Below are 12,989 nucleotides of genomic sequence, written 5' to 3'. Positions count from 1 at the left end.
GATCATGGGCAGACATTCACTCAGGGCCTGGTGCTACGTTCAGCTCTCCGGGCAGGCCACCTCCCTAACCACACACCAAGGCAGGCAGCAGCCCCGCCCGCACTTTACACCCCTAGCCATGGGGCAACCAGGACCCACACCCAGATACCCTGCCGCCAGAGGGCAGAGTCACACGACTTCTACAACTACGCAGAACCTAGCAGGAGGCAGAGGGCGGGCAGGGGAAACCCCGCCTGGTCATACCCTGGAACACAAGCCGCTTAAATCCACCCCTCTTTTCCTTCTCTAGCATCTCTGCTTAATTCACAAAGCATATCTCTAAAAGGATTCACAACAGCTGCCTCAAGATTACAGAGAATTCAGCTTTACACCCTCACCCTCTGAGAAGGCCCGTGATGAGCACACCATGCTGCACCCATTTCTCCCACAATACGAGCACAGGCCCTCCCTTGTGGATTGTGATTCCCACATTCTCCACTTCACTGACCCCCCACTCATCAGAGCCCCAGACTGTCCTCTGCCCCCTGCCTCCTGTCCTGTTGTCTCAATTTCTGTAATCTCTAGAAAGGAGCCCAGTTTACACCGATTCCAGTGTAATCTTCAATTTTCATTTCAAACAGGCCCTGAGATCAAGAGCTGCAAGCTCTACCATCGGCCAGACAGGTGCCCCTCATTGCAAACTGATCTTAAACTGAAAACTCCTCTCTCCAACCCACCTTGATGGATACCTGCTTCTTCCTTTTCTTCTTTTAACTGCCTGTTCTTGCTGCTACGAACATGTCAATGCATGATCCATGGAGATTTTTTGGGCCCCTGGTGTCCTGTGACTCTGGCCCTTTTACAGTATTTCCAGTACACCTGGCTCACTTCATCCTGTGACACCACAGTTCCTAGCCTCGCAGAGACAGGGCAGGATACAGTTCACACCATCCTTCCCCAGTCCCTAAAACAGGACGGGCTTCCACAGTGACCCGAAGGACACAAACAGGTGCTCCTGCACCCTGCCACTAACTGCCAGGTGATTAATAATCCTGGTCCTCCTTGGACTTCACAAACCGTCCACCTCGGACTGGACCTCTTGAGATCGTCATCTTTATCTACTTGCTGGCTTTTCAGCTCCACTCCCTCATCATTTCCCTTTACATGGAGACAGACTCCTGCAGAATAGTCTCCGATTTACAGAGGTTGCAAAGACAGTACAGAGTCCCACGGATACCCCATGCCCAGCTGTTGCTACTGCTCCTAGCTCACATTGCCAATGGCACACCAGCCGCAACTCCTAATCAACATCGATTTATTATTGTTAACAAAGTCTGTACTTCATTCAGATTTCATTATTTTCTGTATCATTTTTTTTGTTTCAGAATCCAACTTAATCATCATGACACTAACTGTCATGTTAGTGTCTAAAGGCTCTTCTTGGCTCTTCTTGGCTGTGTCAGCTTCTCAGATTTTCCTTGTTTTTGACAACCTTGACAGTTTGAAGGTGTACTGGTTTGTTGTTTTGTATAATACCTCTCAACTGGGAATTATCTGTTTCACATGATGAGACTGGGGTTATAGGTTTAGGGGAGGAAGCCAAGAGAGGTGAAGTGCCCTTCTCAACAGATCCTACCAGGGGCACGTGCCATCAACACGGCTCATCACTGCTCATGCTGACCTTGAGCATCCAGCTCAGGTGGGGCCTGCAGGTTTCCTCACTGCCAGCCGACTTTCTCCCCATACCCCTTTCTGCACTGCACTGTACAAGTCACTAAGTACAGGCCACTCTTTGAGGTGGGATTTTGTGTTCTGCCCCCTTTGTTGTCATATCTACATTAATTACTTGTAATTCTTCTGTATGGGAGACCTATCACTTCTCATTTATTTATTCAATTGTTTATATTAGTATGGACTCACGGATGTCTACTTTATGCTCTGGGTTATGATCTAAAACTGTCGCTCATTTTGTAGCTCAGACTACTCAGCTTCAGGCACCTCAGCTGGCTCTTGCGACACGTGGGCAGAGCACTTCCTCCCTCCTGGCACCTCCAGATGCCCAGGCCCCGCCTGCATTTATTTCCCCTCCCTGCCTCTCTCTGGCATCAGGCACTTCTTAAAGGAGCCCTGGTTCCTTTTACTGACAAATGACATTAGAAACCAGGCCCTGGATACCACTGGAGATTTTAATGCTATTGATATGAGTGATCTTTTAACATATGAAATAAACCCACATTTCTCCTTCCTTTCATTTCAAAAACAGGCATATTCCTTCAGAACTGAAAATCAATATGCTGTAATAGTTCACATGATTCCTCCTCAAACAGAAACCCTTCCTATGAGCAGCATCCCTAGCAGCCCAGGACAGACCTCGGCTCCAGCCACCTCCACCCTGCTGCCAGTGCTACGGTGCCTACGACACAGCCTCACTCCTTCTTGAGTGGGCAGGAAGGACACAGTGGTGCCCTGCTTCCTCACTTCCCTTTTCTAACCTTCCTTAATAACATGGGAGTTCTAAACCACAGACCATGGTCCTCGTTTGCATGGCTCAGGAGTCCATGGCGTCAAGGACCTCAGCCCTTTGCAGAGCTCACTGGAGTGTTGGTGACCTGGCCCTCACAACCAACAGGTGGTTTCCTAGCTGTTACCTGGCCTCCTGTGTTTTTGTGCCTTCACGAAGTCTCTTCCCTCCTCCCGGCCAGCTATCCCCACCTGCCCACATGCTGTCTTTGGGACTCAAAGACAGCATGTGGCAAGACAGTATGTGGCATGTTGCATCTCCCAATGAAACCACCTCAGACGTCAAGTACCACACTCCCCACACACACAAGCTCCAGGCACCCCCACTTCAGCTCCTAGGACCTTATTCTACAGGTCTGCTCACTCATCTGAGTCTCCTTGCTAGCTATAAGCTTCTGGAGGGAGAATGTTTTGTATTATTAATTTCTGAGAGTGCAGCACTAGGCTGCCAGTGGCTCAGCACATGCTCAGTAATGTCTGTTAAGTGAACTAGCGAGTAAAGAAATCAAAGCACAAGGAATAGATAATCGACCAAATAACCAAATAGTTAAAACTATTCCTGTTATTCCTTGAGCCTCCATTGGAATTCAGGACAAGCTCAACATCATCTCAGATGAGATCTTCAGTGAGCCCCTTAATTCTGATCTGTATTTTAAGCATTAAGAGTCCAGGAGTCTGAAGACTGTGACAGTTGTAAACAGAAATCTATGGCACAGTGAACACTAGCCATTTTCTTGTTTAGGTTATTAAGGGTCTCACTACTTCTATACCATCCACTGAAGGTCAGGGAATACTCAAGATAATTCCACCTGCTAACATGTCCTAGCTAATCTCATTCATCTCCAACCAACTTGTTTTTGCCCTGGCCGATCTGCTAAGGGCCTATGTATAGGTACACTCAGATTAACACAGGCACAGCCTCTGGCGAGTGTCCTCTGCTGCATGCGGCCCCAGACACTAGGCTATGCTAACATGTCACATCCAGAAGTCAGGTGTGGAGCTGGCTCTCAGGGCCTCTCCCCAGATGCCACTCTCATCCCTCACGACCTGGCACAAAGGAGGCTCATGTCAGTTATGAAAAATAACTTGCATCTCTTATGACCAGTTATTATTCCAAATGGTTGTACCTGCAGCACCATAACCAATTTGCAAACTGGTTATTTCTACTTTTATGTTTAAATGACTACACCTCCCCTGTAAATCTTGCCTCCCAATGGGTGGGGCACTACACTTTCATACTATGGCTATAGCTGGGCTCTAAGAAAGTTCAAGCAAAATCTGAAGCCAGTTAAAGTTGTTATCACAGCAGGGTAGTAATGGATAACCTCTTACTTTATTTTACCAACTTATCTTACATCTCCCAAATACCACAAAGATTTTAGTAATAATACAGCCAGAAAAAAATAAATGTTGGCCAGATGTGATACTATTTTTAATGAAATTAAAATGGACCTTTGCTGATATTCAAATATCAACTCTCTTTTGCTGCATTCATTATCAAAAAGATGAAGAACAGAACTTCTAGCCTACCCAGACATAAGCTCCAGCATGGCTTAGATGCATTTAATACAACCTAATACGACAATCTAATACACAAATTAATTCCTGAAAATTTTATTCCTGAATTATCTGAAAAATTTTCAGTTATTCTAAATATCCTGATAACCTGAGCAACAAGTAATTCACATATCGCCACCTGTGAAAAACCCTTCAACAATGCATAGAGATTATATAATAACTGAACCAGCAATTCTGAATTCGATGCAAACTAGAAGCAAAACTTCACCCCAATGTGATTAAATCTACAGAGACAGAAGTCTGTGATGACGTGCCGTAGACATTACCAACCATTATTAAGACATCTGTCAACAAATTGAAACGTCTGCTTACACAGTTCCTGTCATTAGGAATTCTTTGCTTAAAAAAACTTTTCTTCTTCCAGACACAATTGTTTTAGAAACAGTAGTGTTTCAGGTTTTGAATTTAACTTTAAGTAAACTAACAAAAGTTCGGATTTGCAGGTGGGCTCATCTCCGGGTGTATGTGATACAGCTCAGGGGTGCGATACTTACTCCAGCACTTCATAGTTAGACTTCTTCTCCAGCGCGTTGCCTCTCATCTCCCAGTATGACCGCCTAAAACCAGGGAACACATACATTTATACACACGTGTGAGGAGTGTCTATGCTGCCATATGGTAACTACTTTGTGGCTCAGCCACAGACATCCTAATATATGCTATTAATAAAGACCGAATCTGACCCTCAGCATTACTCCCACACCGCAGTGAAGCAGAGATCAGGTAACACAGGCTCTGTCCTACTGGATAATCTCGCTTTCTCTTTCAATGTGAAGCAGGGAAGGCTCTTTGTAAAGACAAGACACGAGACTCCAGGTACAACTGCTGCCTGCTATGCTCATCCTGCTCACACGAGCAGGATAGCTGCAGGCCAGCAGACTGCTGCCATGGCCAGGCGAGCACCAAACCCCCTCCTGCAGGGGCACGCATGTCACCAAGCGTAACTGCACAGACCTGTAACAGAACAGAGAAGGCCGTGCAGGATATGTGCCAGGCTCCTGCACACTCTGAACGTTCATAGTCTGATCTGTACGGTTTCAACTCCAGATGACCTGTTCAAGTTGTTTCTGGTCCTTGCTCTACAGTACCTGCCACCAGGGGGCAGGATTCTATCTGCACAAACATAGTAACTTGCAGAAGGGGAAGCTCTGGCTGGGGTGCTTTGGGACACACTGATGATATACATCACCTCAATAATGTTTTAGGAGAATGAGACCTTGTTTCAAACTTGTCTCTAGTAACATAAATACCAGGTTTGCCTTTTAAATTTGCCTTTTTCTTTGGCCTACTTAAAATGAAAGTACTAGATTTAGATGAAAAATTCCAAAAGGGCCCCAAAAGGGTCACTTAGTTTGTTTTCCTGCATTCTATTGGGGCGGGGGGGCTGAAGGGAAAGACTACTGTGTCAGGCTTTTCCTATAGTGCATTACCTCATAATGAAGTCAGGGACACTGAACAGGGCACAGGGCATTAGGATGCACACAGCGTGGGAGGCCAGAATGGGAAGGAGCAGAAAAGTTACCTAGAACCAAGGGGGGGGGGGGCGGGTACCGTGCCACTTGCACAATAGCTCATGCTTTTTGACTCCTGCTCCAGATAACCCAGTACAGCACCATCTGCAGTGAGAAAGGAGCAGCAACCAAGTATGCTTTCTATGCTAAAACTGTGAGGGTCAGGAGCAGGACAGGAACACAAAGTGACCAGTGAGGGAAACATAATTAAGGCTGAACACAAATTTCAGTGAAGAGCTGAGAGTTATACCTTAACCATCCTTGGGTTCTTATAGGGACTGGTATATAACAGCTGCCTTATATAATATAAAAAATAGTGACCTTGGAGGAAATTCTCACTAACTGTTCTGAGAACACATAATCAAATTTTGGCTAATTTAACCAATTTATCTTAAACTACCAGCCCAAAGTAAATTTTAATTGAAATCACACCTGAAAAAGGTAAAATATTCTTTTATTCAAAATTAAAATGGTAGCATAATATATGATACATGATGATAAATGTTATCAGCAGTAAGAACTATATTCTCAGATTTCCATTTCCCTTAAACCACAAGCCATCTGTGGCTATTTGTGTTTCCATTTAAATTCTGTGCCCTAGCACATTTAATTATTCAGTACCCACCTGTGGCTGGTGGCTAGCACCCGGGGTCCCACAGATACAGCACACTTCCATCATCCCAGGAGATTACTGGGGAGCGCCCTCAGACCTGCTCACATATGTGCACTCTCACCAATCACTCCATTCTAAATACAATGAAATCTCATTTTAAGAGATCCTAAGATTTCTAAAAGTAGCACTGACAACCTAATTCAAAATCTCAAATTTTTACTTGCATCTTATTCAATATTTTATTAACAAAAATCTTTATGAGGAAAGGAAAATCCTTCAATAATTTCCAAAACTAATGAAACCACTGATGAGCAAAGCCCTCCATGCCTAGTTACCAACTTACCGTATTTCTAGACAGCCCAGCTTCAAAGCAATGTCCTGGTCCACGCGGTCAGCTATCTCAGACATGTAGTCACTCTTCACCTGCAATCAGAAGGAATAGGGGAAATAATACTGCTTTAAAAGAGCACATTGTCGGGTCACTCATTCCATGACGGTTTCCAGGGTGCCGTTTACATTACACACACTGTGCCAATAATTATGCTAGATGCTAGATATAAAAATGAATAATACCAAAAACAGCTAAAGAAAGAAAGCAGGCTCTTAGTAAGAACTCATCTAATTCATGAGCAAACTTTAAGAAGCAACTCATCATCTGAATCACAAGCTGCTTTAGACCCTCCCCACACTGTCACAAGTGAAAGCAAGGAGGAAGATCTCCATTTTCTTTCTTTTTTTTTAAATATTTTATCTTTTTATTCATGAGACACACACACACACACACAGAGGCAGAGACACAGGCAGAGGGAGAAGCAGGCTCCACGCAGGGAGCCCGACGTGAGACTCGATCCCAGGATTCCAGGATCACACCCTGAGCCGAAGGCAGGCGCTCAACCGCTGAGCCACCCAGGCGTCCCAGATCTCCACTTTCAAGCAAATTTGCAGGACATATATTTTCTGAACTCAAACTACAGTCCTAGTAGCATTCTTTGGACCCCAATGGCAAGAGCAAAGAAAATTTACACATTTCAAAACCCCCTGCAACTGACATGCTTCCACCTCACCATCACCTCTAAGTGATTAATCTACAAAGTCATAACGTGTAAAATCTAATATAAAGAGAAGAATCTTGGAATGAGCACAGCGTGTTATAAGCAACTGATAAATCACTAAATTTTACCTTGGAAACTAGTAATACACTATATGTTAAGTACTTTAAAAGAGAGAGAGAGAGAGAGAGAGAAGAATCCAAAAGAATTCTATAAGCACCTTCTGAGTAATGATTATGCTCAACTAAGGTAATTGATGGACCACTAGTAGGACCTGAGAGCACCTGTCAGTGTGAAGACACTTCCTCAGATGAAATATATAAGATCTCCTTATAGTGTTAAGAGATCCACATCTACAACTGATATGACAAGAGGGAACACTATTCTGGACCTCAGTTAGTGAAATGTTATCAATCCCCCAAAAAAGAATCCCACTCTTCTCATTAGAACTGTATTATAAAAAACTACACTCAATTATAATATAATGAATTTCACCAATAAAAATTTTGTGGAAATATGTCTTGTCTCTTGTAGAAGTATTTCAAAAACACCTGATTTTGCCTCTTAATTCTCAACTCTAAAATGCTGACTTTTGGGCCCTTCACAGAAAAAGTGTGTTGACCTCTGCCTTGGAAAAAAAATTCCAAAGATCATGCTCTTCAACTCTTATCTTCTAGCCTGTTAGCTCACCTGCTCAAAATATTTCTACTCCCCTATTAAATACTCTGCCTTATATCATACATGTCATCATCATGACCTTCCCTTGCAAAGACCCTCAACTTCCCAATCTCTCATTATCCCTTTTTTTTTAACTGCCTGGCAAAACCAGTGCCACTGAAACAAACCACCTACCTCCTTCTTCATGTTTACTGCTAAGCAACTGGAGAAACTACAGGACGATATAAACTTTGCCTCAGTTCATGATGGCAAACCTCAAATGGCTGGCTGAAACTGTCCAGAAACTCAACAATGCTTGTCTAGCAAGAACTCCAACACATTGATTCACACTTCCTCCAGTCAATAAACATGTCTTTCTTATGGTGAAAATAAAAGTTTTCAGATGGGAATATCCTTTGTAACATACCAAAAATCTATAACCCAATGTGAACTGTACTCACCTACTCATTCCTCTTACAGGAGGAGCAATAACCACTCACCTAGCCCAGTAGGCAACCATCTGCTATTTCTGATCTGAACATCAGATTTCCTCTCAAAACCTTTGTCTTATTTTCTGCATTAGTACCTAGATCTAGGTGGTCAATAATATGTATTGACAGAATGAGTGAGCAAACAAACAAATAAAGTTTCCATATTGGGGTTTGGGTACCTCTGTAAACATCATTTTCCAAGTAAGTAAGCAACAATAATTTCTATTGTTTACACTTCAACCGGCCCTTTCTCCTATATAGCAAAAAATAAATCCAAATTTAAAAACTAAGTTTTTGCATCCTTTTTTCTATTTTAAATAAATTAATTTTTATTGGTGTTCAATTTACCAACATACAGAATAACACCCAGGGCTCATCCCGTCAAGGTTTTTGCATCCTAAGTAGGTTTATTATTGCACACAAAAATAAAACCACAAAAGATACATTAAGACATGTATTTCTATGAGTTAGAGAAATACCACCATTATTCTAACTGAAACAGTCAATCTTAGTTTATGGTTTGGTGAAGACCTCAAAAAAACTACAGCATAATACCAATTACACGCTGAGTAAAATTCATCATTACAAAATTAACTTAAAAATTAATTATTATAATTTTTAAGCATTTTTCACAGGTGGGAAAACATAATCACACAGTTTATTTCATTCACCAAAATCAAATCACATTAGTTGCAAAAATGCAAACAGAGAAAATTATAATTTGACAATCTCTGTAGAAAATCCCTTTATGAACAGGACTTAAAAGCTCTGAGAGTTGGGACGCCTGGGTGGCTCAGTGGTTGAGCATCTGCCTTCAGCTCAGGGCATGATCCCAGGGTCTTGGGATGGAGTCCCCCATCGGGCTCCCCGCAGGAAGCCTGCTCCTTCCTCTGCCTGTGTCTCTGCCTCTCTCTGTCTCTGTCTCTCATGAATAAATAAATAAAATCTTTAAAAAAAGAAAAAAGCTCTGAGAGTTGTTTTCCTAGAGCAACACTCTACTGCTCTTGGCTCTCAAAGATGTGTGTCCATGGCCTGAAGTGATCAATGTGCTCTGCAGAGTGGACTGACCCCACCTGATGCCATCCCAACAGACCCTCAGCTCTCCACATCCCTACTGCAAGTCCTACAGCAGCTTGCCTCTGCAGGAGCAAAGACAGGAACCCCATCCGAGATCCCTAATGGTCCCTGGAGAGGGTGTTTTCTGAAACCACTGTGCACGTTCACACAGTGATGCTGTGCTCAGGCATTCTTCAGGACTCAGGGTTCTATATACTCAGTGTTCATTTCTCTTATAAGACATTTCTTACTACCTTTCATCTCCTACTAACTCCCAGTAGAATTCTTTGCTTTCATTTGTGAAATAAATGCAATTTACTGACCGTTTAAGTGTGTGTATGTGTGTGAGAGCACCCTGGCAGGCAGACTTACATGGAACATCTCCTGTAATCCCTGTAGCATCACTGTGAGTTGGATAGTACTATCACCTCCAATTTAAAGCCTTAGAACAAGCCTAAAAAGAATGAAGGTAATAACAGGGCCCAGGCACCGTGCTAATTATTTCACATATGTTCTTTGAAATATTTACAATAACTCTTCAAGTTAATAGTCCCATTTTATACATAAAGACCAGAGAAATTAATTCACCCAAAGTCACACACCGAGTGTTGTAAGAGTGAACACTCAAGCACCAGTCCACCAACCCCTACAAGTTAGGCTTCAGTCTGTGCCCACATTGTCTCCAAAGTCTTTCACAGGCAAGACCACACAGAGGGCAGGTAGGGAGCTCATCCTGTCACCCGGCTGCCCGCAGGGGCTGATGTAATGGCTTCCTGCACACTGTCTGCTCCGCCTGACCACTGCTGTCATGATGTATTCTCTCTTTACACCAGAGACAACTACTGTGCGCTGACCCCAACTCCAGCACATGTGTAACAGTCTTCCAAGAAAAGACCTCTGAAAGCTGATGTTTGGTTTGTCTGTTTTTAAAGATTTTATTTATTTTAGAGAGAAAGAGTATATGAGAGAACTCACGAGCAGGGAGGGGGCAGGAGAGAGAGAATCTCAAGCAGATACCATGCTGAGCACGGAGCCCAAAGTGAGCCTTGATCTCACGACCCTGTGATCAGGACCTGAGCCGAAACCAAGAGTCAGCACTTAATCGACTGAACCACTCAGGTGCCCTCGGTGGTTGGTTTTTCAAATTAATCTGTGTCCAAGCTGATGTCAAGTTTCCTACTTGAAGAAACAGGGTATTTTCAGACTTCTTTCTGTGGCAAGTACTGTATTTATATTCATGAGGTTTATTCTTCTTACACTGCAAGAGAATCAATGCAAGTTCTATAAATCCTCCTAGTGAGTGACTGAGCCTGAAGCTGGTTCTGGGGACCCCACAACCACATTCCTAACACTGTGAGGGGCTGTTGAAGTCCCTGAAGTGAACTGACAGCAAATTTATAATGCCTTCCCATTTCTAAAATCTTTCATACAGAAGGATAACCAAGAAATATGGGCTGAATAGAGTAACTATGCAGGGTTTACCTACACCCTCAATAACATAAGTGTTTCTTGAATCAACAAAAATATACAGGAGTGGGAAAAAAAGAAGATATGTACAAGTAAATAAGTAGAGAAAACAGACCTTGTATAAGTCAGACTTAGACCTATATTTATTTTACCTTTTTTTCTAGAAAAGGACAGCTGATAATTTCCATACTGAAAATATCAGGTATTAAAACAATAAAGTATTAAAAGAATTTCTCGCTTGGACCTGCCATTTCAAAATGTTTTAACTGAAGAAAGCTTTACAGCCAAGAAAATACAAATAATCAATTTCTGATAATATAATTACCTGAATAAAAACTTATAAAAATAACAAATCTGAATAAAAATCGCAGAACAAGAAACCGTGCATGCCCTGTTACCTCAGTATTTCACCAGGCACATTCAGATTCTATTCCCCAGCCCCGCCCTTGGTAACTTCTTTCAACTCTCTACCGGAACTCCTTTTGTCAAGTAAGTCACAATTACATTACAGCCCATGTTTTCAGGACAGGGTGGACAGGTATACAGGTGACACATGAATAACACGTGTTAGAACTGTGTAGGTCCACTTATACATGGATTTTTTTGATGAACACAGTACAGTCCTATGCGTATGTTTTCTCTTATGATTTCCTTAATAATGTTTATCTCTAGCTTTACTGTAAGAATATTGTATATAATACAACATACAAAATATGTGTTGACTGTTCATATTATTAGTAAAGCTTCTTTCTGATCAACACTAGGCTATTAGTATTAAGTTCTGGGGGAGTCAGAAGTTGTGTCGGGGGTCAGTGCCCCTCATCCCCACATTGTTCAAGGGTCAACTATAGTCATTTTAGTCTTAAAATATTTGTAGGAAAAAACAATGGGAACCCCATGTCTGACCCACACATCCCAAGAGCTGAAAATTTTGAGTGCTAAATAATTTCTGTACAAGTTCTGCCTCAATACAAATTTAGTTAATATGACAACTTCTTGACCAAACATGGGCATGGCTCTTCAAACTAATGGCCACCATATTTGCAAAAGGTTGCCAATCAAATACAAAGGAGATTTCAGAGAGATAAAGAGGAGCAAAATGGGCAGCCCCGGTGGCCCAGCGGTTTAGCGCCCAGCGGTTTAGCGCCGCCTTCGGCCCCCGGTGTGATCCTGGAGACCCAGGATTGAGTTCCACGTCGGGCTCCCTGCATGGAGCCTGCTTCTTCCTCTGCCTGTGTCTCTGCCTCTCTGTGTGTGTCTCTCATGAATAAATAAATGAAATCTTAAAAAAAAAAAGAAGAAGAATAAAATGTTACGTGGCAAGGGAAAAGTTTGATTTCCAGGTAACACATACTTCCCTTGCTTTCTAATGAGCCATTAGCTTTAGCATCAAAATTTAGTTTTATAACCTCTGCTCTACAATGAATAAGGTTTTTAACAAGATTCAAGTTTATTTTTAGAGTGTGCTGATTAATATCTTTCAGAATATTCTAAAATGGGGTCAAAAACACTTAGTGAATCATTTGCAACACCTCACTTTGGTCACATTTAGGACATCTTTAAATGAAACTGTGCCTCCACAAGATAATCTCCAACCAGTAACCCGACATTCAATACATCCATGATATGTTGTTTTCTGCATGACACCATTCAAAACGATGGACAAAATGAATACTGGGCATAGATGAAATTTCAAAATAATAAAATTAAGGTAGTTTATTTTAAGTGCTCTCTGTTTCATGGGATCAGAGTGGTGACAGAGAAAATCTAAACATAATTCTTTTATTTCTACCCTGATAAAAGAGCCAAAATAATAAAAATATGTTTTCTTCTAAAATAGAGATTTTGAGGTAACACTCAAAAGTGTCTATTAGTCCCCCAGCTAGACCTTAAAGATGCCCACATCTACAACAAAGTAACAGTTCCTAACAAACAAACAAGGAAACAAATCACTAAAAGTCAGTGTAAGCCAGCACCAACAGATGTCAAAACCAAGAATTTCGGATGTAATAATTCAGATTCAGAAAAGACATTACCTCTATACAAAATGGTAGAGAAATAAAAGGCA

At 42.1% G+C, this 12,989-nt stretch overlaps 1 protein-coding gene across 32 annotated transcripts in view; it reads right to left on the bottom strand.

Moving 5' to 3' along the window:
- The window catches only part of PTK2 (protein tyrosine kinase 2), a 262,273-nt gene that overhangs the window by 132,347 nt on the left and 116,937 nt on the right, over positions 1-12,989 (bottom strand). For all 32 annotated transcript variants that reach the window (XR_011996488.1, XR_011996489.1, XM_072733844.1 and 29 more), the window contains 2 exons: positions 6,545-6,624; positions 4,572-4,634 (listed from right to left, as the gene is read on the bottom strand). Coding sequence is in view for 30 of the 32 variants with exons in the window: in XM_072733844.1 (XP_072589945.1) it covers positions 4,572-4,634; positions 6,545-6,624 (143 nt within the window). In the remaining 2 variants the exon portion in view is untranslated. The remainder of the gene's footprint in view (positions 1-4,571; positions 4,635-6,544; positions 6,625-12,989) is intronic.

Source organism: Vulpes vulpes, chromosome 13, assembly GCF_048418805.1.
Source record: "Vulpes vulpes isolate BD-2025 chromosome 13, VulVul3, whole genome shotgun sequence".
In the NCBI taxonomy this organism is placed as follows: domain Eukaryota; kingdom Metazoa; phylum Chordata; class Mammalia; order Carnivora; family Canidae; genus Vulpes; species Vulpes vulpes.
This window is presented reverse-complemented; position numbering and strand designations above follow the sequence as displayed.